The 25,902-nt window shown below is 50.3% G+C and overlaps 2 protein-coding genes and 1 long non-coding RNA gene across 3 annotated transcripts in view; all 3 read right to left on the reverse strand.

Annotated features, from left to right (window-relative positions):
• Positions 1-25,902, reverse strand: part of LOC146425977 (uncharacterized) — a 100,117-nt gene that overhangs the window by 41,422 nt on the left and 32,793 nt on the right. The gene's annotated exons all lie outside the window — the stretch shown is intronic.
• On the reverse strand, positions 11,933-17,640 carry LOC146425979 (keratin, type II cytoskeletal 75-like). Its single transcript, XM_085041072.1, has 8 exons — positions 17,215-17,640; positions 16,617-16,825; positions 14,668-14,728; positions 13,912-14,007; positions 13,583-13,747; positions 12,627-12,752; positions 12,283-12,503; positions 11,933-12,017 (listed from the first exon to the last, which is right to left on the reverse strand). The coding sequence occupies exons 1-8, from the start codon at positions 17,572-17,574 to the stop codon at positions 11,975-11,977; spliced, it is 1,281 nt and encodes a 426-aa protein (XP_084897198.1). The 5' UTR covers positions 17,575-17,640; the 3' UTR covers positions 11,933-11,974.
• Positions 19,039-22,922, reverse strand: LOC146425980 (keratin, type II cytoskeletal 5-like). The gene is made up of 9 exons (XM_085041071.1): positions 22,381-22,922; positions 21,788-22,002; positions 21,470-21,530; positions 21,270-21,365; positions 20,851-21,015; positions 20,473-20,598; positions 19,858-20,078; positions 19,565-19,599; positions 19,039-19,445 (listed from the first exon to the last, which is right to left on the reverse strand). Exons 1-9 carry the CDS (start codon positions 22,855-22,857, stop codon positions 19,237-19,239), a joined length of 1,605 nt encoding a protein of 534 aa, XP_084897197.1. The 5' UTR covers positions 22,858-22,922; the 3' UTR covers positions 19,039-19,236.

Here is a 25,902-nt window from a genome sequence, read left to right on the forward strand (position 1 = left end):
GACCTCAGAGCCCCTGCCTGTGCCTAAAGGGCTCCAGGAGAGCTGGAGAGGGACTTTGGACAAGAGATGGAGGGACAGGACACAGGGAATGTCTTCCCAGTGCCAGAGGGCAGGGATGAATTGGATATTGGGATTCCTGCCCCCAGGTTGGCTCATGGAATTGTTGAAGTTTAAGGTCATCAAGGCCTGGTTGAGACTTTCATCTGATGCTTCAAAGGATAGAAATGGCCTGAAAGCAGCAGGGCCTGAGCTCAGCTCCCCAGGGCAGGGCAGTGAGGTGGGAGAGAGGGAAACTCCCAACCTGGGAACCCTAATGGGCTTGATGGGAAGCCTAATTGGCTTGATGAGTTTATAAAGGGCAAGCACTGCAGGGAGAGAAACTTTTCCAGCCTCTTGCTGGAGATGGTGGGACTTGGTGCTCTTGTGCTGGATCATCCTGGGAAGAGGTGAGTGGGATGGGATGGGATGGGATGGGATGGGATGGGATTGATGGGATGAGGGTTAGGGGTACCTTTGCTCGAGGATCACCCCGATGAGTTGCGCAGGACCTGGTCAGGTCCTGGTGATGCCTGATGATTTTTGCCTTTTCTTTTTTATATACCCTTTTATACTTTTTATATACCCTTTCATACATATTTTTATATCTTTTATATATCACCTCTATCCTCTATATCCTTAAACTACATGCTTGTAATTTTTCTAGTCTGATATTCTAGCTTAGTTTTGGAGTTTTGCAAGGCAGAAAGACCAAACATCCACAGTAGAAGGCCAGAGAGCTCTATGCTATCAAAACCTCGAGGTTTTAACCTTGGTTGAAACCTTCTCTCTGCAACATATTTTGTAAGCTGGGCTCTAGCCTCATTTAGGAGGAGAATTCTTAGAATAAGGGAACATTACTTAATTTAATAAGTTTCTTACTGGGAGATCCTAGACAGATATGCTGATTTTCAAGGTTTATAATAATTGTATATGCATTATGCAGTGTGTGCATCTTGGCGTGTTGCACCTTGAAAAGCTGTGCACCTAAAATCCCTTCAAAATACTGAGGTAAAACCCTTTTACCCCTTCAACCATGTCTGACTCATAAGTCTAAGACCAGCAAAAGGCAACACTGGGACAAGGAGCTGCCTCCCCTCCCTCCCACCCCATTTTAACCACTGCACTTTTGGGAATGGAAAGACCAGGGTATTACACCAAAGGATCTGGTTTGAATGGGAGTGATGAGGGATTTTAGCCCTTCTTTCTCCTGGATTCCGTGGAAAAAATAGCAAAAATCTTGAGCATGGCAAAGACCCTTTTGTGTCCCCATGCAATGGAAAGTGTGGAGTTTTGCTCCCAGCATTGCCATGATCCACAGATCCTTCCATGTCACTCCTGGCTGAGCTGGCCATGGACATCTTTCCCACAGAGCTTCTCCTGCTGCTCAGATTCCACAGCTCCAACCCCAGCCCTGCTGTCTAGTGGGAATTTCTGGGTGCCGATCCTGAGGCACTTCCAAATCCAGGCTTTGGGATGTAGGTGAGACCTCACTGGGAGGGGAAAGTGGCTGCAAAAGGCAGAGAAAGAAACCCAGTTTAGGAAGTTCCCTGGAGAAGAGGCAGAAGTTGGTAGGTGAATATTCCAACTTACAGGAGTTGATGGGAAGGCACCTTCCCCACAGAGCCTGTGGACAGTGGGAAAAGGTCACATTTATTGGTCTGTCTGCAAATTCCAACCCCTTTGGCCTGCAGTGGGAGCCTCGTTCTGTGTGCAGCTGTGGGGACAGTGGGGTTGGCTCCTGGGGTGGGTTTGCAGCTCTGTTGGGCTGGATGGGGTGTGCTGATCTGGACCAGGACTGCCTGGTGGATTCACAGCTCTGAGATAACTCTGTCCAGGAGTTTTCCCTCCCAGCACACAGAACTGAAGTATTGAGGAGTCCTGGAGTCCTCTCCCCCACCTGCTCTCCTCACCCTCCAGCAGCTCCCTGAAGGTGACAATCTCCATGTCCAGGGCCAGCTTGAGGCTCCTCAGCTCCTGGAACTCCTCACCTGGCCTTGGTGATCCTGATTTCCCCTTCCAGTGTCTGCACCATCTGTGCCAGCTCAGCTCTCCTGGATTTCACCTCTCCAGGGCTCTTCCTGTTTCTGCCTGCGATGACTCTCAGCTCCTGCAGGTAAAATCACAAAATGGTTTGGGTTGGAAGCTCATCTCATCATCTCATCTCATCTCATCTCAATCTCATCTCATCTCATCTCATCTCATCTCATCTCATCTCATCATCTCATCTCATCTGTCTCATCTCGTCCCGTCCTGTCCCGTCCCATCCCATTCCATCCCTCCCATGGGCAGGGACACCCTTCACTATCCCAGGTTGCTCCAAGCCCTGTCCAGCCTGGCCTTGGACACTTCCAGGGATCCAGGGGCAGCCACAGCTTCTCTGGGAAATCCATTCCAGTGCCTCCCCACCCTCACAGGGGGGAATTTCTTCCCAATATCCCATCAAAATCTTCCCTCCCTCTGCTTAAGGCCATAGACATGTCCCATAGACAAAACAGCTCAACAGGTGTTGTTGCATATCCCAAAACACATCTTGAGTTCAACTGGAGCACACTGGGGAGTGGGGGTGTTTCTGTGGGGTTGAAGTTGGTCTAAAGAGAGGTGTGCCCCACCCCACCCCACCCTTTCCAGGTGTTCTCACCTTGTTTTCCTGCCAGCCCTGGGCTCATGCCCAGCTCCTGAGAGCAATATCCCTGTGCCGAGCCCTGATGTCCTCGATGGTTCCATCCAGGTGGGGATCTGGGCTGTTGCCCTCTGCAGGACCACAGAAGTGTCCATATCTGGGCCTGCAGCCAGCAGAGCTCCTGGTGGGGACTTGGGCTGTTCCTGCTGTGCCCCCAATCCAGCCCCACACTGGTGCCACCCCCAGTGTCCAGCTGGGTCCTCCTTTGTGGTGACCATTCCACTGAATCACCTGTGAGCCCTGGGTCACACCCTGTTCCCCCAGGACAACCAGCTCCTAAATCCAGCTGGGAAATGTGAATTCCTGCTGGAGCCCTGGGGAAACCTCTCATCTCTTTGTAGAATGTTCTCAGGAATTCACCCTCTTCTTTCAGCCTTGCCACCTTCCAGCTCGGCTTTCTCCAAGAGACGTTGCTCTGTGTCCTGGAGATGCATCAGGGATGGGAATAGGAATTTTGGAGGGAGGGTGGGCCTGCCCTGTGACTGTGCTCCAGCTCCCTGGATTCGGGGGCTGATTGGAGTTTAAACAAACCCAACTCCTGCCTGCACTTGTTTCCTGTGCTGCCTTGGGGGAAGAAGTCACCACAACCACCCAAAAACCCAAATCAGGAGGAGAAAGTTCAACCAACAAGTCCCTTGCTCACCTTTCTCAGGACAAGCAGCTCCTCCTGGGCACATATCTGCAGGCTCTGCTCATCCCTGGACCTGCATGGGAAAATGGGAGTTTTTGCTGGAGTTCAGCACATTTTCCTCTTTCTTTGTGTTCCTTCAGGCCACAAATGAAACAAGTAGAACTCTGATTTTTTTCTCTCTCACCAGACGGTGTTTTGGGATGCTTTGCTCTTGTTTCATAGCCCATGGGAAAACAAACGAGTTTTCAGAGAGCTTTCTGCAGAAGAACTGCTTTTCTGTGACCTCAAATAGCTGCTGAACACTTGGAAATCCCAATTTCTGAGTCAGGAGGGAGGGAAAGCAAATGTGGAAGAGGGATATTCTCTTTTCTCCATTTGTCTGTAAACGTGGACATTGCTTTCCATACTGAGATCTTAGGAGATCTTTCCATCTTCTCCACCTCCACCACGGGGACCTGCTAGAGGTGGATCTACTTCATCTCCACCTATGAGTTCTCTGGGAATAATTTACTACCCCAAAAACTCCAGGATTTCTGCCTGTTCACAAATTTCCAGCAATATTTTGGACCCTGAACTTGCATTTCTCAGGTTTTTACTCACATTTTCCTGTTGGTTTGCAAGCCCTGCTTTGCTGCTCTCAGGCCTGTTCGTAACTGGGCTCTGCTGCTCCTGAGAGCTCCCAGTTTTTCCTCAAATTCCCAATAAAAGCCCTGAGCATGGCCCTCCGCTGTGACTCTGAAGGAAGCTCCACTTAGTCTCCAGCACCTTCTTCTGCTGCTCCAGGATCCAAACCTGAATCCCAGAAAGGAAAATGGGATGAGAATTGTGAAGATGATGGGGAAGGGTTTGGAGGGCCCACATGAGGAGCAGCTGAGGTCATTTGGTTTGTCCAGCTGGGGAAGAGGAGACTGAGGGGAGACTCCTCTGGGGCTGTGGCTTCATCCTGAAGGACAGCTCTGATCTCTGCTCTGGGGACCAGGGACAGGACCCAGGAACGGCTGGAGCTGTGCCAGGGAGGTTTAGGTTGGATATCAGGAAAAGGTTCTTCCCCAGAGGGTGGTTGGGCACTGAACAGCTCCCCAGGGAATGGTCACAGCCCCAAGGCCACCAGGGCTCCAGGAATGTTTGGACAATGCTCCCGGGAACAGGGTGTGATTCTGGGGCGTCTGCAGGGCCAAGGGTTGGACTGGATGATCCCTGTGGGTATTTTCCAGCTCAGGTGTGCCATGCTGCAGTGCTGATGCCCCAGCAGTGGGATGGGTTCCTGCTCTTGGCACAGCCAGCAGCATTTCCCAATCCAGTGGCTTTTGTTTGGGGGCACCCATGTGAAAATGCACAAAAAAGCAAAGAAATTCTTGAAACCAGCTCTGCAACAAATTTGGGTTGTGCAGAGAGGGCTGGGAAGGGACCGGAGGGCAGCTGGAACTGGTTTGAACTTGTTCCCTGCCCCAGTCAGGCCTGGAGGTCAGAGCAGCAGTGCCTGGACACTGAGGCCTCATAAACCCCAAGGTTCTTCTCTGGCAGCTTGTGCAAGTTCCCTCAATGTCTCAAATGAGTTGTTCCGCAAGGATTTTGAGCCTTTTCCATACCCTGTCCATGCCCTTTCCATGCCCTTTCTGTGCCCTTTCCATGCCCAACCCCTCCCCTGGACTCCAGACCCTGGAACTGGACCTGGGGGAGTTCTCAGCTCACCTTGCCAATGAAGGAAGTGAATTCTTTGTTGAGGGCCTTGAGCTGCTCCTTCTCTTGGTGCTTCACCCTCTGCACACTGGGACTGAGTTCCAGCGAGAGCAGCTGTTCTGGGATGGTGATGAGGGTGATGGTGATGGGGTGATGGTGATGGGGGTGATGGTGATGATACAGAGGGTGATGGTGATGGGGACAATGGTGCAGGGCCAGGAGGCTCTTCCCAGCCTGGAACCAAAGTTGGCACTGCTGTAGCTGAACCCTGCTATGGCTGCACCAAAACCATGGCCACATCTTGGAGAAGGACAACTTCCACCAGCCCTTCTGGGCCTGGAGCATGAACCATCACAGCCCAGAGCACCCCAGGGACATGGGGCAGTGCTGAAACCTCACCAAATCCTGAGAAGAGCTACAGAGGAAGAGACAAAATTCCCTTTGGCATGGCCAGAGCTGATGCAGTAGGAGCAGCAGGACATGGTGACTGCTGGCAGAGGGCTTGGTGCTGGAAGCAGATTCCTGGATGCAGTTCCCTCTGCAGAGCACCTTTTCCTTTTATTTGTGTGGAAAATGGGGCGAGGCTGCACGAAACTTCCACAAAATGTTTATGATGCAAAGAATAGGGACTAATTAACATTTCTTGTGCTTGGCAGCCAGAGCGGCACCTGGTTTGTCCCATTCAGGTTTGAGGAATGCTTTAAAGTCACAGGGGCCATAGTTTGGCCTTGTGATAGGACAACAAAAATAAGGGAAGTTCAGTCAGGTGAATTATTTTCAGGTAAAAATTCCCCTTTTTTATTGGTTGGGTGAACTGAAATTGAGACTTTGAAGATGTCAAATGCTTTTTATTCAAGGAGATCTTAATTTTTTGCTGGTACCTCTGCTTTCAAGAGAGAGATTTGAAGGAGAGAGTGATTCAGCCTGCTGGTTAATAAAAACTCTCAGCAATACACAGGAATTTACTGGGAATTAATAAAGTCTGGCTGGCAGGTTAAGGGTAAATAACCATTTTGTTGGTGGATCTACCTAGAAAAAGGTAGAATGGCATTTTAAAGGCAGGAAATATCTGCGGGGCCAAATCTATTTCCCAAGGTGGTTTTCCAGCAGTATCTGGGTGTTTTCCAACATGTTCATTAATTTGAGGGAATTGCTGATTAGTTGAAACCAAGACTGATGCCTGGAATGTGGTGGCTTTTTCTAGACACCCATCAGCCAAATCCTTGGAAAAGCAGTGTCTCCTCATCCCTCACTTGAAGGTTGGTTCCACCTGGTTTGGGGCAGGTCCTTCCCCTGCTACATTGTGCCCTCGTTGTGGTGTTGGGATTGGGTTTTTCCTGCTGCTCCTGCATCTGTTGGATCCCTGGATGGTGTTGGAGCCATGTCCCTGAGCAGAATGGCGGCATTTTGTAGGGAAAAGGTGGAAGTTTCAGATGAAGAGTTTGGTTTTGTTCCATGTGTTTCTTTCCTCTTCCCTGTCCCAGGGTTGGTTGGGATTGGAGCCACAATCCCCAGCTCAGTTGGAGGGATTTGGGAGCTCTCAGATGCTCCAGGACTCTTGGACATCCTGAGGGGATCTGGGCAGGACAAGATCCTGAGTTAACGTTGTGGCTCTCCTCAATTCGCGTGTTTCTCCACACTTAGGTTGCATTTTGGGGATCTCTGGCTGCAGCTTCTCTCTCCATGTTTTCATTCTCAGGAATTCCGTCTGCTTTGGATGAGCCAACTGACACAGCCATGCCTGGGGGTGATTTGGGGCAGGAATCTGAGGGAGAGGCTGTGAGAGGAGGGGTCTGCAGGGGTCTCCAGGGGTCTGATCCCAGAGGAGAAGGGGGCAGTGGGAGAAGCTGCAGCTTCTTCAATCCAACAGGGAAATATGTTGGAAATGTTGTTAAATGGGCTCCAAAGGAACCCCATCCAAACCTGAAATGTTTTGAAGGCGTTAAGTCAGATAGGATTGTGGAATCATGGAATGGTTTGGGTTAGGAGGGACCTTAAAGCTCATCTTGTCCCACCCCTGCCATGGGCACCTTCCACTATCCCAGGTTACTCCATGCCCTGTCCAGCCTGGCCTTGGATGCTTCCAGAGATGGGGAATGTTCCGACTGATCTTGGCTGGGGTGGTGAAGGTGCTGGCCATAGCCAGGCCTGTGGCTAGATGACACCTCAGGCTGCACAAAACCTCATCTTCATTCATGGGAAGTCTCCCATTCGAGAGAAACCCTCGGGGTTTAGGATCCTTTGACTGGAGAGGCATTTGGATCCTCAAATGCCTGGATTAAATGCTGGAAAGCACTTTGTTAAATGCTTTGGAAGGTGTCACCTCCAGAGACATGGGGTCTCGCTGGGGTTTGCTGGAGCTCCTGAGGTGATGGTCTCTGCTGTCTCCTCACTGATGTTACAACTAGCTCAGTCACTGGCTGTGTCAGAGCCTTTACTCAGTGCTCAGGTTACTCACCAGCCTGAGAGGTGCAGCTCAGCCAAATCCCACCAGAACTGTCTTTACTGTTCCCATGCTCTGGAAGAGGTTTGGAAAACCACAATTTGGGACTGTGATGGACACCTCAGTGCCCTGAGTCATCCTTCCTTGGGCTTTGGCATTTCACTGTTCCAGGCAGTCTCTGGATCAGCTCCACAATTCCAGCCTTTGTGTTTGAAGAGCTGCTGTCATTCCAGTGATTTTTGTCTGTTCCTCACATTGAGGTGAGCAGGAAATGAGGAGAATAAACAGAGTGAGGAGATGAGTCACTGATCAAACCCTCCGTGGGATTTTGGGGCTGTGGTCCCGGATCTGGAGCTTTAAGGCCAAACCTTTGTTTCTGGGGACACGAGTGACTCAGCAGCAGAAAGGAGTGGACAGAGGATGTGCTACACACAGCAGGAGCTGGGAAAACTGACCTTTAAAAAGCCTTTTTAACCCAAATTTGGAAACCTGAAGAACGGAGCCTTTGGCATCTCTCTTCCCCATCAGATTGGAACAGATTACTCGAGATCTTGCCCAAATAGTGCAGGGGAAACACCTTTGAAATCCAGAGCAATCAACTGACCTATGCTTGGAACACCAAAAATCTCCAGGATTTAGTGATGGCTTGTGGGAATCCAATTCCACAGAGCCCCTGAATGGATGTGGCAGGGAGGAAAAGCAAAGGAAAAGTCATTACCACTTAACAGGGGCTCTTCACTGACCTTGGATTAGGAACTCCACCTTGGATCCCAGCTCAGCTTTGCTCATGGAGGCACAATCCATGTCCTGGAGCAGCTCAAGGGTTTGAGAAATGGAAAAGTGTTTAATGCCAGTAGATAATGAGGTTACAAACTCCTAGGGCTGCGCTCTTCAAGGACACGCATTTTCCTGTGCTATTAAAGCCTTTTACTCCCTTGTCCTCTCAGGAAGATGATGAATGTCACTGGACATGGAGAAAAGGAAGAGTTTTGGCCAGTTGGGGTTTCCAAACACCCTAAATGAACACACTCAGCTAAAGATGATCCACTTAAGGTGGGATTCTACTATTTTAAATAAAATCTGCCCAAAAGTTGGCCTTTAGATCCCTCTAGAGTCTCTGGAGAGGGAGAGGCCTCACTGTTCTTCCCACAACATTGGCTGCTGTTCTCCCTAAAAGCCTGGAATAAATGCTGGGTTTGGTTTCAAGAGCTCCGAGCACAACAGAGCTCAGGCCTGGGAAGGGGGTGTTGCTCCTCACACCTGCAATGGGAAGAAAAAACATCATTTTGCTCCTCATTATTCAGCTTAAACACATTGCAAAAGGATGGGATCCTTGGGATTGTCCTGGGCAGGGCCAGGAGTTGGACCTGATGATCCTTTGGGTTCCTTCCAGCTCAAGATGTTCCATGGTTAAACAGGAACATTAATCTAATCCTCCCCTTCCACTCCAAATGCAGCTGCTGATGGAAGTCACCCACAAGCACCTGGAGCAGATCCTGCTCTCTGTGCAGCCTTTGCCATCCCAAAATCAGCTGAGATCAGTTCCATTGAGTAACACCTCTCATCGCTTGCAGGAGTGTCTTCCACGGGGAATCGCTGCCAGGAAAACCAGACTTGGGATGTTCCTTTCAGCTGGAATCGTTGGGCAAATCGCTGTGAGTTTGGACTGTACATGTATTTACTTTTCAGTGAAGGAGGTGTGTTCAGAGTGACAAAATTGCAGGAAAGGCAGGTAAATCTTTCCTGGGAAATGAAATAGGTGATTTTCAGTCCCATCCTTGCTGGAATATCAACTGGGCTCTGTGCCATGGGTGGGAACACTCTTAATGCCTTTGCCTGCAATGGGATAAGGCTTAGCCCAAGAAATCCCTCTTCTAAAGGTGCTTTTATGTGATTTTCTTGGTATTCCCATGGCCTGGGAACATGTTCTGCTCCATGGAGGAGAAGTTCCTGCATGCAGCCTCGAAAGCCACTCAACGTTTTAGTGTGAAGCTGTGTGGGAGTTTGGGGAGTTGAGCACTTTTTTTGGGATTCAGCCTAAAAGGAGCAGAGAGCTCAGCATTTTCCTGGTTTGGCCCTGGGTGCCCAGGAGAGTTGGCATCTCCTGGGAAGTGCAAGGAGCAGGGTTGGCTCGTTGTCTCTGGGTGTTTAATTGCAGAGCTGGGCTGAGCTCAGCACCTCCAGCCTGGCTGAGCTGCCCCAAACCTCGGCTTGGGATCTTCTCCCTGCCCTGGAATCATGTCCTAGGTAACTCCTGGCCTGGTGGCTCTGCCAGCTGCTGCAGAGAGGGGCTGGAGATAAAGCCTGACTGCATTCCCTGGTCTGAAACGAGCCTTTCCAAAAGTTTAGCTGTGATCCACGGGATCCATTTTCCTTGGTTTTAAAACCCCTAGGAGCATTCCTGCTGTTCTGACATCTCCAGGGACTGCCTAAAGTGCTCTCAGTCCATGGAGGGAGGGAGGAGTTGGGGAGCAACTTTTGACCCCAAATTGTCTTTCTGCCCTTTGGAGGGTTGGGATAGCAGGATGGCCAGGTGAAACCAGCCCCACCTTCTGGTCTCCGTTGGCTGTGAAACGTGGAAAACCTTCCAAAGTGCTACTTTGGGATCTCTTTCCCAGTGCTCCAGTGTTCCCTCTCAGAGTGGAGACAGGGGGATGAGAAGGCTCTGAGCAATGGCCAGTGATGAGGGAAAATCTAAATTTACTCTGAAATGACACTTGTAGGGGAATTTCAGGGAGGCACAGAAACCCCACACTGCTCGTGGTTTGATTGTAGTTTATTGAAGGAATTTCATAAAATTCATGTAAAAAGTTCAGCAGGAGCAGAAAATGAGAGGAACGAGCTGGTTACATTTTGGCACAGAATTTCCCAACCCTCTTCTTTGCCTCCCTCCCCTTTCCATAAAAAGAGAAGGAAGGAAGGAAGGAAGGAAGGAAGGAAGGAAGGAAGGAAGGAAGGAAGGAAGGAAGGAAAGGAAGGAAGGAAGGAAAGAAAGGAAGAAAGAAAGAAAGAAAGAAAGAAAGAAAGAAAGAAAGAAAGAAAGAAAGAAAGAAAGAAAGAAAGAAAGAAAGAAAGAAAGAAAGCTAAATCCAAAAGAGTTAAACCAGAGATGTTTTTCCAAGTTATGTAAAATTTATGATTTGGTTCAACTATTGTTATTCCTTCTTTTTTTTTTCAACAATCGCTGTTCAGGGTTGTTTTTTGGGGGTTTTTTGTGTGTTTGTTTATTTCCCTGTGTTTCTAACCCCTGTCTCCACCTTCTGAGAAGGGGAGTGATTTGCTGCTGGGACACCTGTGGGTTACGTGGGCTTTGGGCTTAAAATTATCCCTTCTGGGTGGGTGATGAATTAATGTGACATCAGAGAGAGCCCTTTCACCTATGGAAGATTAAGGCTCAATTTTGGGATGTAGGTAGAGCAGGAGGGCCCTGGAGTGAGCCAGCAACGCCAGAGGAATTGGGGAATGGAGAAACTGCTTGTGGGAAGATGTTTTGTTTACAATTCCGTAAGAATCCGGGGAGTGAGGGAGGGTGGTGGGGAGGGAGCACCATGGGCTCAACTCTCCTGGATTCCTGAGCAGGTGAAGGAACAGGATTTGCTTCTATGGACCAACTAATGTAAACCTAATTCCTGCCCCTCCTCTGGATTGGCACCGCAGCACTGGGAAGGTGTTAGCTGAGCTCTGACATTAATAAGACTTGTTAATGAGACAGCTGATTAATCACTGACAAACCACAGTGGCCACCTAGGGGAGGGATATGCAGGGGAATGATTTGGACAGGGACGGGGATTGCTCCCAAGCTGAGAAATAGCGCTGGGCAGGTTTTCCCTTAATGGCAAAGTGACAAGCAGGGATTTTGGGATGATTCCGGGCTTTGTGCTGGCAGGTGAAGGTGCTGCTTGCCCTGCCCTGCTCCAGGTGAGTGGCTCAGCTCCGGTGGCTCTTCTGGGTGGTGCTTTTGGACACAAACCTCACGCTGGAGCTGCTTCCCGCTCTGGAGCCAAATCCCCCAGCCAGGCAGCTGGAGCCAGAGCTGCTTTCCCCCATTCCTAGCCTGTTGTTGAAGCCTGATCCCAGCCCCAGAGTGTTCCCACTGCCGTAGCTGCTCCCAGATGACACCACGGCTGCAAAGGGAAACCAGGGTTTGTTTGGAAAAGCGTACAGAGCAATTTCAAGCTTTAGTTTCACACATTTCCTTATTTCTTGGACAGTCTGTCACTGCCTGGACTTCACACATCTTATTCTCTGGCCTTTCTTCCTGGCCTGAGGCACCTGAGTCTCCCAAGGGACAATCTCAATGTACCAATTACTCTAAGTTGAAATCTGGTTGAGGAAAAGGTGCCTCAGGCTCTTCAGCCTCCCTAGTCCCACCTAAAGGGCTGGAAAAATTAGGCAGCAAAACCTAAAAATTTTTGTGTTGTTTACTACAACCTGCCTCTTCCTTGTCTTATCCTCAATTCCAGGTACAATCAAAGAATCAATATGTTGTTTATGAGATGGATTACTTACAAATATTCACAGCACCGACACCTTCTCCAGCCAGCCTGGAAAAAAGAGAGGATGGAGAAGTCAGGGCTCATTATTTAGGATAATTTCAAGCAACATTTTGGCACCAGAGACCTTGGAGAACAGACATGGGGGGCTGGGTCTGATGGGGAGCATGCAAGAGGATTTGGAAAGACACCTGTAACTGTGTAGGATGGGGGTGAGTTTTCTCTGCAAGGTTTTGTGGCCCTTTCATCTCCTTGCAAGGCGAAGGTGAGAATATTTCTGGATTTGGATATGGTTTGGTTTGCAGGGGATTCCCACCTGCTCTCCTCGCCCTCCAGCAGCTTCCTGTAGGTCACAATCTCAATATCCAGGGCCAGCTTGACGTTCATGAGCTCCTGGTATTCCCGGAGCTGCCGCGCCAGGTCAGCCTTGGCTTTCTGCAGAGCTGTCTCCAGTTCTTCCAGCTTGGCCCTGGCGTCCTTGAGAGCGATGTCCCCACGCTGCTCCGCGTCAGCGACGGCTGTCTGCAGCCCAGCCACCTGCAGGGACAGAGAAACGAGTCCAGTGACCAGGTGGTGGGTTTAGATCCTGATTTCCAGGCCCCCTCCAGCCAGCAGTGGGGATTGGAGTGCCTCTCATTTGGGGAGGTCCTGTGCCTCTACCTGTTTCTTCACGCTGTCAATGTCCGAGTGGAGCCGCTGGACCAGGCGGTTCATCTCCGAGATCTCCACCCTGGTGTTCTGCAGGTCATCCCCATGCCGGCCGGCTGAGAGCTGCAGCTCCTCGTACTGGGTGGGCAGGGAGGTGACACATGGGGACAGGCAGAGACTGACCCTGCTCTGATCCTATCCTGACCAGGACTTTCCACACTCATCCCCTTGAGCTTTAGCACATTCCCTTCCTCCTTCTGTCTCCTTCTGCTCCTCCATCTCTCATTATCGAAGCAGCATTTTCACATAGAATCATGAAGAATCATGGAATCATTAAGGCTGGAAATGACCTTTAAGATCATCAAGTCCAGCTGCCAAACATCTCCAAGGAACTATTTGAATTCCTCTCCAAATCCACTTCATTTTACACCTTTCTCCCCTTGATACCTTAATAATTTCAGGGTTTTTTTCCTCTTCATGTATCTGTAACTTGGTGTAGTTCTGTGCTCTTACGGAATGCTGAAACCCTCTGCTCCCAACACATTTAACCAAAACAAAGCCCTCTGGATAGAGATTCAAGGACATATTCGTTACCCTAGGGCCCAAAAATATGTAAACAATGGTGGAAAGGGGAAGCAGGGCTGGGGGTGATCAATATGATCACTTGAAGGTGTGATTGGAGAATTAGGGACCAATGTGCTAAGAAGAAAAAACTTACAGAAGGTGAAGAGCTCGTGACCCAGCATCCATTTTGGGTGTAGTCCCTGGAGGGGCACTTTGCTTGCCTGAGTGTACCTTGAAGGCCTTGAATAAATTTCTCTGCTCTTGTACTCCTAATTTGTCTTGGCCTCTGTTTCAGGTAGCCTGTTTTAGGCATCACCCTGTCTTCACTGCTTGTGCTCTCCAGTATAAATAGGCCTTTGGGAAACGCTAAACAAAAATCTCCCTGTTTGTTTTTACCTCCTTACCTTGCTCTGGTACCAGGACTCAGCCTCGGCGCGGCTGCGGTTGGCGATGTCCTCGTACTGTGCCTTCACCTCGGCGATGATGCTGTCCAGGTCCAGGTTCCGGTTGTTGTCCATGGACAGAACCACCGAGGTGTCGGAGATCTGGGAATGCATCTGGGACAGCTCCTGTAGGTCAAATTCATTTTCTGTCCCAAACATTTCACTTTGTCCCGAGGTGTGGAACAGGGATGGGAAGGAGCTGCAGCACTGAGCAGCTCTTGCACTCTTTGAGCCTCTGGACACCAGGAAAATGGGGGAATAGCAGACTGAGAAAATTGGGATGCTCTTACAGCTTCATAGAGAGCTCGCAGGAAGTTTATCTCCTCTGTCAGGGCATCCACCTTGGTCCCCAGGTCCACCTTGTTCACATAGGCAGCATCTGCATCCTGGAATGGTGACAACAGAGGTTGGACCAGACCTTCTCTGGGTCCTTGGGTGAAGACTTTGTATCTAGCACAAACCTTTGGAGTTTCAGATTAAATTAAGAACTGAAATTTCATATTAAACCCAAACCGGAGGATTTAGTGATCTCTGCGCCTTTAAACAGAGACAAGAACAAACTGGTTTCTCCTCTCTACCATTTTTTGGCTGGGGAGAAGGATGTCCATGGATCCAAGCAATGTTGGACATGCCACGCCACTGAATTTCCCTTTTCTTGCCAGTTCCCAGACAGACATTTTGTACAATACTTGAAAAAGCGGAAGTTCCTAATTGTGTCTCCTGCAGGTAGGACCAGAAGGCTGTGGATGTTGTGATTGGACACAAAGCCTGAGGACTGGCAGAGCATCTGGTGAAGCGACAAGGTTCAGATGCCCCAGAGCGGATGTGGGGGATCAGGACACACCTGAGTTTGGGATGAGGGAACTGAAACAAGGAGGAGGTACAGCCCAGCACTGCCCCACTGGGGCAACTGGGTGTTTGTGCTTCCTGGGGTGACTCCACCTGTGCTCAGTGCTCTGGGCCTGGCACTGCTGGATACAAAGGGTAATTTGAATGTGGTTTGCCTTTCTAGGGCTGTCCCTGCTTTGGTCGTGGTGCCTCCTCACCTTCTTGAGCACAACAAAGTCGTTCTCTGCCGTCGTGCGCCTGTTGATCTCCTCCTCGTACCTGTGGGGAAGAAGAGCTCAGAATCCCTTCACAGCCTCCACCAGGGGCCTGTGGAAACCCCCCCTTCACACAGGGAGAGACCAAAGGGTCTCTTCCTGGGGGCATTTGCCACCAATCCACAGATTTTTGGAGGAAACAGCTGGAACAGAGTCCTTGACAGAGCTTTATTTCTTCTACCTCTATGTCACTGATTAGGATGGAAAAGGCAGGACCCCCGGGCTGTCTAGAAAGGCTGCAGGCCCTCATTAAAGGCAGCTTTTATCCCGTGAATGGGAGCCTTGTGCTCCCGAAATGTTCTGGGTGGAGCTGGGGGTGAGCTCATCGCCACACCTGGTTAGTCAGGAGAGCTGGGATCTCCAACACGACCCCTGCAGGATGGCCAGGGAGGAGGGCAAGGGTGGCCTGGGCATGGAGAGCCAAGGTCCTGCTCTTGGGAAGGGTCAAAACCCAGTGGGACTGATGCCCAGCTCCCATGGAATGATTAAATGGGGGGGATGAAAGAGAGGAGTTCAAAGGAAGGGGTCTGTGCAGGTGATGAACCATCAGCCTCTCCTGGCCCTTTCATGGGGGAAGATTTACTCCAGGGAAATATCCATCCCTGGAAACAATTTCCATATAGCTGAGCCCCAGCCTTGCATTGATTTGTGGGTCTCGAAGCTCTTGGCCATGTACATGAGGAAATCTAATGTCTGTTTTCCAATTGCTGGATTAAAGTTTGGCCCAGAGGAATCAGAATGGGCTGGGTTGGAAGGGGACCTTAAACATCATCTCATTCCAATTCCCATATTAGGAAGAAAATTTGGGACCCAAAAATTTAAAGCAGGTAAAAGTGGGAAGGACAAATTCCTAGGAAGCGGGGCAGGAGCCCAATGTCCTTCTGTAGGTGTAGATGAAGAGGATGGGCCGTGCCCAGCAAGGTGAGCGAAGTCATTTAGCTTTCCTCCCAAATTCCCTGATCCTGAAGGAACATTTGCCACTTTGTCAGACACAAGCAGAGCTCTAAAGCCTAAACTTTGGGCTTCTCTCACCACTTCTCTAGCATGGCCTTTGACCTTTGTCAAAGGATTTCATGTGCATGCTGATTTCCTTCCCCAGGGCAGTCAAGCATGCTCTGATGCTGCTTTGGGGCTGGACTCTTCCCACTGGGAATGGGGGCACAGAGTGTCAGGCATGAGATCTCCTGGGAAAGGGAGAGCAGAGGGTTCTGGCAGGATGTGTGTGCCCTTGTTGGGAGTTGGCATGAGCACCTCACTCCCACCTCTCATTTTTCTGGTTCCACATTGAGAATTTAAGCTCCTGGTTTATTCACATCCATTCCCAGTGGATCCCTCATGGCCGTGGGAGCAGACAGAAATGCTGGATGGGTGTTTTTCTGAAGTGCAAAGAGTGGAGGAGAGAGGGAACTCCTGCTCCCCACAGCCCAAAGAGTCTCTGAACTGAGCTGAAATCCTCGCCCAGGACCTTGGTGACTTTCCATGGGGTGGGAGGTAACTCCTCACTTCCCAAAGAGTTCAAACTGTGCAATACATTGAACAAATTCTGATTTACTTTTAAACTAAAAGAGGAGAGATTTAGATTAGATATTGGGAAGAAATTCCTCCCTGTGAGGGTGGTGAGGCCCTGGAATGGATTTCCCAGAGAAGCTGTGGCTGCCTCATCTCTAGAAGTGTCCCAGACCAGGTTGGACAGGGCTGGGAGCAGCCAGGGATAGTGGAAGGTGTCCCTGCCCATGGCAGGGGTGGGATGAGATGATCTTTAACATCCCTTCCCATCCAAACCTTTCCATGATTCTGAGGTCATCTGTTTTGGGCTGCCTTGGGCCTTTTCACTGACGCAGGAAGAACAGAGTGAAGGAAAACTGGGCAGGTTATTCTGTGAGTGTTCCTACCTGACCTTGAAGTCCTCCACAGCGTCCTGCATGGCTTTGAGCTCGGAGCTGAGCTGCAGCCTCTCCCCTCCCAGAGCCTCCAGCTGCCGCCTCATGTTGCTGATGTACACCTCAAACATGGGCTCCAGGTTATTCTGCACGATTTTCTGGTCTTTCAGGAGGCTCCATTTGGTCTCCAGAACTTTGTTTTGTTGCTCCAGGAACCGCACCTGAAACCCATCAGAACAATATAAATAATTCAGGATCCTCAACTCAAAACTTGCCTTGCTTTGCATGAAATGGAGCTTCAGTAAGGGGAGAGGTTGTAAATATTTTATGTAATTTAAACCAGGATTTGAATGCCATGTCACCAAAAGATCATTGGTAGGAAGATTTGGGAGCCAGGAGAAATATCCAACTGCAAGGAAACCTGGAGAAATAATTTGCTCTGCATACAGGTTGTCAAAAGGTTCTATATGCACAGTCTGGATATGGAATGAAATACTGAAAAAAATCCTTAACCCTCCATTAACAATTTAGAATTAAATTTCTAAGGTTGATAACTCCTTGACCCCTTCTCCAGGCAATGCCAGAGCTGGAGGAGAAGATCGTGCCTCACCTTGTCGATGAAGGAGGCAAATTTGTTGTTGAGGGATTTGATCTGATCCTTCTCCTCCAGCCGCACGCGCTGCATGTTGGGGTCAATCTCCAGGTTCAGAGGCACCAAGAGGCGCTGGTTGACCATGACCTCTTGGATCCCTCCAGAGCCACATCCGGGCCCTGCTCCTCCAGCTCTGCCTCCTGTCCCAGGGCTGTATCCTGGTCTGGCAGCTCTGGGCCCTCTGCTCATGGCCATCCTGGTGCTCCCCCTGAGGTTGTGAAGGCTCCTCCTGCCAAAGGCTCCGCTGGCCCTTCCTGCACCTCCAGCAGCACCGTGGGACACAGACATGGAGCTGAAGCTGCTGCGCTGGACAGGCATTGCGGCAGGAGCAGCACGGAGCTCCGAGACCCAACGCTCAGAAAGGACAGCAAGGTGAGGTGGAAGAGGAGCGGGAATCTTTGGGAGTTGGGATCAGGAGTCCCCTCAGCCTTTTATGCTCTTGGAGAGCTGGGCTTGACCAGTGAGCTCATGGGTTTGGTATCTGGCACCCAGCCACCCCACCCGCTCTAATGCCACGAGCTGGCAGCGACAGCTTGTAAAACTTTCCAACCTGTATTTTCTAAGCTGTTTTTCAAAGAGGAGATTACTGGTGGGGCAAAAAAAAAAATCCATTTCCATCCAGAAGTTGCCTTTGGGCTTGGTTTTAGCTTGGTTAAAGTGGTTCCTGTTTAGTTTAAACCTGATGGGACTGAAGTTGCCACAAGAGAGAATCTAGAGATGTGGAAAATGCCAGTTTGATGTGCTTTTCTAAAGAAAAAAACTGACTTTGCTCCTTGATTTCCCACCATGATGGGGTAGTAACAACCTGTGCTGATTCAGGCAAGAAGTTCCCGTCTTGGCCTGCACTCCTGAGCTTTGCAGGCAGAGCTTCACCTGCACTGAGGTGCTGCTGGTAAAAGTGGGGATTTGTGAGTCACCAGGGCCTTTCTGGGAGCCCAGGTGCTTTGAGTCAAAATGCTGAATGATGAGAATTCCAAAGCTCTGGGGTCCCTTGAGAGAAAACAGCCTGAGATGTGAAAGTCCTGCTTGCCAAGAGTCACAGAATGTCCTGGCCTGGAAGGCACCCACAGGGACCATCAAATTCAAATCCTGGCCCTTCACAGACACCCCAAAATCCCACCCTGTGCCCAAGAGTGTGGTCCAAACACTCCTGGAGCTCTGGCAGCCTTGAGGCCATGACCATTCCCTAGGGAGGTTGTTCAATGCCTGACCATTCCTCTGGGGAAGAACCTTTTCCTGATATCCAACCTAACCCTCCTGGCACAGCTCCAGACATTCCCTGAGTCCTGTCCCTGCTCACAGGGTGACTTTGGGGCTTTAATGGGTCTTTTCCATTTCTAATTACGCTAATGGCAGTAATTATTAGTCCCTGCAGGAGATGTGTGTGCAGAACAGATGAGCTGTAGCACTCATTTTCTTGGGAAAACCGGATTTATATGCCTCCATGACTCATCCCATAAAATCTTGAAAGATTACAGAGGTTTGGGTTTGACCACCATGGCATAAAAGGCTGAGATGTCGTAATGTAGGAATTAAGATAGAAGGATTTTCTCCAGTGCCAAGTAGGAAGGGTAGATATCTTCCCATCCTCATGGAAATGGAAGACCCAAGTGTTCTTTGCCTTTTGGATATGAGATCCCTGGAGCTGGAAAGGAAGGAGATGTCTCAACTTGTGTGTGATGTTTTTTACCTTCAAAGCAGCAAAGTTACTCCGCTGCTCCAACCACCCTTTGCCCCAAGGTAAGATAAAAAAATTGGAATTAAAAAGAAAATGTGACAGAATTAATTCCACATGCCTTTTATTAGACAAACACTTGGAAGTGAGGAACGCTGAGGTTCAAAGGACGAGCAGGAGCACAGCATGTTTTATATAAATAGTGTCAGATGGGTTTGATTTCCATATCTTTTGAAGGAGCCAGGTAAGGATTGGACCCAAGAGGAGCCTTGGTGATGGTGCCACTGGGGCCTGGAGCCAGTTCCTCAGTAACATCTCCTGCTAGAAGAGCTGGTGGAGGTGGACTTGAAGCTGGAGCTGCTCCCTCTGGCCATGCATGAGCCGCCTGTGCCGTATCCACTTCCAGAGCTGGAGTCTATTCCCATTCCAGCACAGACTCCACCTCCAGCCCTGCCGCTGAAGCTCAGGCAGTTCCCACTTCCATATCCTGTTCCTGAAGTGGTTCTGGTCACAGCTGCCAGAGGAAAACACCCTCGTGAGAAGCATCCACAGGCAGTGGATGAGTGGGACAGGCTCTGAGCAGGATGGGAGATGAATCTAGAAAGTGCCAAACTCTCTCTAAAAGTTACTTACAGATGTTCACTGCACCAGCACCTTCCCCAGAGAGCCTGTCAGGGAGCAAAAGAGAGCCAGTGAGAGTTCAGGGGGAACCTGTGAGCAGGACCTGCTCAAAAAGGCAGGAAAATTTCCTTGGGATATTTTTGGAAGGTTGCAAGTTTCAGTGAAAGGCTGCTCTTCCCAACAGCTCCTCTTCACAGGCACTCCCTTGTCTTTAAACAGCTTTCAGGTCTGAATGTGGGTCTAAACCTGACCAGGGTCTGCACTTCCATTGCACTCTGAAAACTGGGATACAAAATCCCACCCACCTGCACTCCTCGCCCTCCAGCAGCTTCCTGTAGGTCACAATCTCGATGTCCAGGGCCAGCTTGACGTTCATGAGCTCCTGGTATTCCCGGATCTGCTGGGCCAGGTCAGCCTTGGCTTTCTGCAGAGCTGTCTCCAGTTCCTCCAGTTTGGCCCTGGCATCTTTGACAGCGATGTCCCCACGCTGCTCCGCGTCAGCGATGGCCGTCTGCAGCCCAGCAACCTGTAGGAAAATCCAGGTTTTCGTTCCTTACTGAGAGCATAATCCAGCTCTTTGTACCCTGAGGTTCTGATCCCAGGTCTGCTGTTTGCGTTAACATCAATAGGTGTGATCTCAACTGTCATTGATCCATGAACTGAATTCAGCCCATCAAACCGATCCATGCTCTGAGCCAGGTCACAGTCTGGATTTACCTCCACAACTCTCAGTATCTCCTTGGGGTCATTGACATTTCATTGAGTAACTCTTGATGATGTCACTGCTCTGATACAAATCCTGTCATGTTCATTCCTGATCTAGCAGAACTCCTTTGGATGAATTTAGTTTTATTCCCTGGACAACCCAGAGGTCGGGTCACAACAAGAGTTACATTTGATGCATTGGCACTGCTCTTTACCTGTTTTTTCACACTGTCAATCTCAGATCGGAGCCGCTGGACGTGGCGGTTGAGCTCTGAGATCTCCTGCTTGGTGTTGCGCAGGTCATCCCCATGCCTGCCAGCCGTTGCCTGCAGCTCCTCATACTGTTACAGACAGGAACGTCCAGTCAAGGGAAAATAAACTGGATTTAGAGCCCAGAAGAGTCTGGGTTTGGCGGTGTTTGCACTCCGAAATATGTGTGTGTTCCCAATCCCAAATTAACACTTCCAAATTTCATAGGGTTATTAAATCTGATGACATTCAGTGTTCCAAAATCACAGTGGGACCCACCTCCTGGGGGAATTTGGGAATGGGAGGGTGGTTTTCCTGCTGCAGAAGCCTTCCCAGGCACTTACCCTGCTCTGGTACCAGGACTCGGCCTCGGCACGGCTGCGGTTGGCAATGTCCTCATACTGCGCCTTCACCTCGGCAATGATGCTGTCCATGTCCAGGCTCCGGTTGTTGTCCATGGTCAGGATGACAGAAGTGTCAGAGATCTGGGTCTGCATCTGGGACAGCTCCTGCAAAAGCAGTAAATATACCCAGCAGTCACGGGGTGAGACTCAAACATTGCTCAAAGCATGGAAACCCCTGGGGTTACAGGGGAGAGCTGGGTGAGCAAAAGGATTTTTCCAAGACAGCTTCATGGAGAAACGTGAAATGGAAAAACCATTGAATTATTTAGTGCAACAGATGGGAAAATAATCAGCCCTGAGGCTCTGAAATGGGAAAGGAAGGCAAGGACTGGGAGAAGGATGCAAACGCTGGTGCTCACAGCTTCGTAGAGTGCTCTGAGGAAGTCAATCTCCTCCGTGAGGGAATCCAGCCTGGCCTGCAGTTCTGTCTTGTCCAGGTAGGCTGTGTCCACCTCCTAGGAGAGGAAACACATGACCAGAATGATGCAAGTTTCAGAGAACCAGAGGAAAAGCTGGAGAAGGGGTTTAGGGGTTTCTTGCCATGTGGGCAGGCACTGACCTTCTTCAGGGACACAAACTCGCTCTCAACAGCCGCACGCTTATTGATCTCCTCTTCGTATCTGTGGAATGGAGGTGGAGGGGTAGTCTAGGCATGTTTAAAAAATATTTCATGTTTTCAGGACCAGCCTCTTTTGTTTTTTTTCTATGTGCAGTTCTGCATCTAGGCCTTTCCACCTGTTATTTTCTGCCTGTGACTTCCCAGACATGTCTTGTATTAGACTTGGGCCTCACTCAGAAGATTAAATCAGCAAAAAGGGCTTTTCCCCCTTGTTTTCTGCATCTATTGCCACCCACCTAGGCCCAAGAACAGACTCACTTGTTCTTGAAGTCCTCAGCAAGGCTCTGCATCTTGCTCAGCTCCCCTTCCAAGTTCTCCCTGTCTGTCATTAAGCTGCTCAGGTGCCTCCTGAGGTTGTTCAGGTAGGTCTCAAAGAGAGGCTCGATGTCATTCCTCACTGTTTTGTTCCCCTCTTCTTGCAGAAGGGCCCACTTGGTCTCCAGCACCTTGTTTTGCTGTTCAAGGAATCGGACCTGGAGAGAGAAAGGTGCTTCAGGATGGTTTTCCTTGGAGAGGTGAGGGATATCCTGCAAGGATTCGCTTGCTGTAAGGTGGGAGCTCTCAGCCCTTGGGGAACAGCTAGCAATTTAAACATTCCTGCTGTCTTTACCAACTCTGCTTCCTTACATCCAGTACCACCACTTTGTCCCTGTTTTCTGGACTCACCTCAGCATTCCCAAGAGATATAAATGGTCTCAAAGCTAGAAACCCTCAGGATTAATTTCCAAGCTGCTGATATTAGAACTGGCAGTACGGGAGCAGCAAAATTGTGGATAAAGATATAATTCACCCTTGTTTGTGCTTCCCCACCCAAGAATCACTGCAGCATAAACAGGAATCTCAGGTCTCACCTTGTCGATGAAGGAGGCAAATTTATTGTTGAGGGTTTGAATCTGATCCTTCTCATCCTTACGGATGCTCTGGATGTTGGGGTCAATCTCCAGGTTGAGTGGCTTCAGAAGGCTCTGGTTGACTGACACTTCATGGATGCCCCCGGCTGGGACAGCAGGGAATCCAGGACCACCACCAAACCCAAAGGGACCAGCAATTGCCCCACCAAACCCACAGGACATCCCATCAAAACCTGCAGGTCCACAGAAGCCTCCACCTCTTCCAGCCACAGAGATCCTCTGGCATCCACCAAGGCTGTGAAGGCTCCTGCTTCCAAACCCTCCGGTGAACCTTCCATAGCTACCGGTGGCACCACAGGTCCCAGCTCGGGGTGCAGGGCGCAGGCAGAGGCTGGAGCTGCTGGCATTTGGGATGAAGGCAGAAGCAGCGCTGAAGCTGGTTCTGCCCTGGCTCCTCACGGTGCACTGGCGGGACATGGCAGCTGCAAAGAGTGATACAAGGAATGAGAGGCAGTGGCTGGAGGTGAAGTTGTGCTCCCCCAGTCTGGGACTGGCCCTTTATACCCTCCTGAGGAGGGAACAGCTCTGGTGTGGGGCTCATCCTGCTGATTAACTGGGCCTGGCACACCCACAGTGAGTTCACCATGAGCAGCTAAGGAGCTCTCAAAATGTGCAAAGGTTGCATTTTTTTGGTGTTGAAATATCTGAGAAAATCTCGATAGTGGCTGCTCAGCTCCTGTTTGCAGCCATCCCTTTCCCACTCCCTCCTCCTACTGCTGCAGGAGATGGCTCCTTGTTGGGCAAGTGCTTGCTCATCAGCAGTCCATGGATGAATCAACCCAAGTTGTCTATGGTTGATTTGGTTGATTTTGGAACGTTGGTTCCTGGTGCAGGGTCTGAGCTCTGAGAAGTCTCTGATCATGGCTTGTGGTTTTGAGCAAACTCCAGGGGGTAATCAGTACCTCAGACCCTGACTTGGTGGAAATCCTGGGCTCTTGTTCTTGTGCCCAAATGAGAGTTCTTTAAAGCAGAACCAGTACAGGTGATGGAGAGAGGGCCAGGGGGTGATGGGGCAATCTTGGAGCAGCAGTCAGCAAAACCCAGTTGGGGAGTAGAAAGTATGTGGAGGGAATTTCATGAGCACTGTTCTCAGACCTTTTCTTTCTGTGAAAAATGTCCACATTCCACAGAATCATCAGGGCTAGAAGAGACCTTCAGGAAGATCCAGTCCAGCCGTCAGCCCAGCACCACCATGACCACCCCAAGCCATGTCCCCAAATGTGCCAAAACACCCTGATTTGGACTGCCAACAGATGGTGAAATATCACATTCTGGCCCAGGAGGGAGTTTCCGTCATCTGTGACGCCACAAACCCTGACTTTGCAATTTCTCAGTGCTTCGCCTGCAGAGATTTTTGAGCTGACTCATGGGACTGCCCTGTCTCTACATTGTGCTCCCAGGCTGCCCTCCCCGTGCCTGTTGTCTTTCCCCTCCGATATCCCTTACTCACCAGGAAATTCAGTGCTTGGGATCCGGATTTACCACATTGCTCACAGACACCTCCCTTTACTCTTACTCCCGTGGCTTCCAGGAAAGGCCAAACAGGGCATTTCCCTGGTGAAGTACATGATATCTCAGCTCTGTGCACACAGGGGACTATCACAGAGCAGGCAAGATGCTCCCAAGTCTCTCCCAGAACCTTGTTGGGATGCCCAGGGATGGGCAGGCATTTCCCAGCCCCTGCAGCCCCTGAGGTTTGCCCAGGTTTGTCTCCCTTGCGGATGCCCAAGCCGAGCACCCACTCCTCAGAGGAGGTGGCAGCTCTCCCACAGAGCATTCCTGGGAATCCACAGCTTTCCCCAGCCTCATCCAGGCACTGGGATGTGCTGCAGGTGTTTGCAGGTGCATCTTTCAGGAGCTTGTCCTGGCACACATGAAGGCTGGACAGAAAAGTGAGTGTGACCAGAAGGCCCCAGGAGGGAAAGGGTAGTTTCCCATCATCTCTTTTTTCCGTTCAGCCAAGCTTTTTTTTAAAAATTTTTGGTTTCCTCTCTGTTCTTGTAACATTTCCATTACACACCCTGGAATGACAATAGCTGTCCTGGAAGTGTTTCAGGCCCTGTGTGTTACAACAAGCAGCCGTTTTTAAGAGAGAGGAGCTCCTGTGACTGAGCCTCAGGCTGTCCTAAAGAGCTCTGTAAAATCCTTATGGGCACCAACCTGCAATCAGCTCCCTACACACACTGCAAATCCAGGCCCCTGAGTGCCAGCACCATCCATGTCATTATGACTAAGGTGTTAATCTGGGCTGGGCTGGAATTAATGGGGATCATCCTCTCCTGCTGAAATATCGGCCCCAGGTCACGGCTGCATCCTGATGGGACGGAGGAGGTGACAGCCTGGTGACCAGGGCCCTGGTCTGGAGCAAGGACAGCTGTAGGCTGGTTGAGTATCCACAGGTGCGATGCCCTGGAAGAACATATATTCCATCTCTGGAGTTTTCTGGGCTGGATGAAAGGCTTTGTTCTGTCTGTGCTGTGACTCAGGTGTAGATGCAGCAGGTGGCACCTTCTGATGTCCCTGTTGGATGTGGGACCAAGTGGTGCGTTTGTGTCACAGATGACAGAAATTCTCTCCTGAGCCAAATTCTGATATTTTGCCATCTGTTGTCAGTCCAAATCAGGGTGATTTGGCACATTTGGGGACATGGCTTGGGGTGGTCAGGGTGGTGCTGGGCTGGCAGTTGGACTGGATCATCCTGAAGGTCTCTTCTAGCCTTGACGATTCTGTGGAATGCAGACACTTTTCACAGAGACAAAAGGTCTGAAAACAGCATTCATAAAATTCCCTCCACATCCTTCCCACTCCCCAACTAGTTTTTGCTGGCTGCTGCTCCAAGACTCCCACTAATGCCCCATGTGTTGACATCTCACAACATGAGGGGCTGGAGTGAGTCCAGAGATGGGAACAGAGCTGGGGAAGGGCTAGAGCAGCAGGGAAAGGTCTGGAGAACTCCTGAGGGAGCTGGGGGGCTCAGCCTGGAGAAAAGGAGGAGACCTTCTGGCCCTCCAAAACTCCTGACAGGAGGGGGCAGCTGGGGGAGAGTCAGTCTCTGCTCCCAGGGAACAATGGGACAAGAGGAAACAGCCTCATGCTGTGCCAGGGGAGGTTTAGGTTGAATTAAAGGAGGTTGAACAGGAGGAATTTCCCCATGGCATTGGAAGGCGCTGCCCAGGGAGGTGGTGGAGTCCCCATCCTGGAGGTGTCCAAGGAAGGACTCAATGTGGCACTTGTTTCTATGGGCTGGGTGACAAGGTGGGGATTTGGCACAGGTTGGATTCAATGATCTGGGAAGGTTTTTCCAACCTCAGGGATTCTGGGATTATAGGATTCCATATCCTCATGGCTGGAGAGGGTGTGTTTGGGCAGCAGCAGGAAGGCCATTGGCTGACCTGGCCCAGGCTGCTGTTCTGAGGGAGGATTTTGCTCCTTCCCTGGAGGCTGCTGGGAGAGGTGGTGGAG

The sequence above is a fragment of the Lichenostomus cassidix genome, chromosome 29 (genome assembly GCF_008360975.1).
Source record: "Lichenostomus cassidix isolate B80296 chromosome 29, HeHo_3.0, whole genome shotgun sequence".
In the NCBI taxonomy this organism is placed as follows: domain Eukaryota; kingdom Metazoa; phylum Chordata; class Aves; order Passeriformes; family Meliphagidae; genus Lichenostomus; species Lichenostomus cassidix.

What these genes read in the sequence shown, in the direction of transcription:
- LOC146425980 (XM_085041071.1), bottom strand. Translation starts at nt 22,857, where the DNA reads ATGTCCCGCCAGTGCACCGTGAGGAGCCAGGGCAGAACCAGCTTCAGC. An exon ending in TTGACAGTGTGAAAAAACAG is followed by an intron (nt 20,079 to 20,472) that starts GTAAAGAGCAGT and finishes ATTTTCCTACAG; the next exon opens with GTTGCTGGGCTGCAGACGGC. An exon ending in TGCTGGTGCAGTGAACATCT is followed by an intron (nt 19,446 to 19,564) that starts GTAAGTAACTTT and finishes TTCCTCTGGCAG; the next exon opens with CTGTGACCAGAACCACTTCA.
- LOC146425979 (XM_085041072.1), bottom strand. Translation starts at nt 17,574, where the DNA reads ATGCCTGTCCAGCGCAGCAGCTTCAGCTCCATGTCTGTGTCCCACGGT. An exon ending in GTGGAGGACTTCAAGGTCAG is followed by an intron (nt 14,729 to 16,616) that starts GTAGGAACACTC and finishes TCTTCCCCACAG; the next exon opens with GTACGAGGAGGAGATCAACA. An exon ending in AGTCCTGGTACCAGAGCAAG is followed by an intron (nt 12,753 to 13,582) that starts GTAAGGAGGTAA and finishes CTGCCCACCCAG; the next exon opens with TACGAGGAGCTGCAGCTCTC.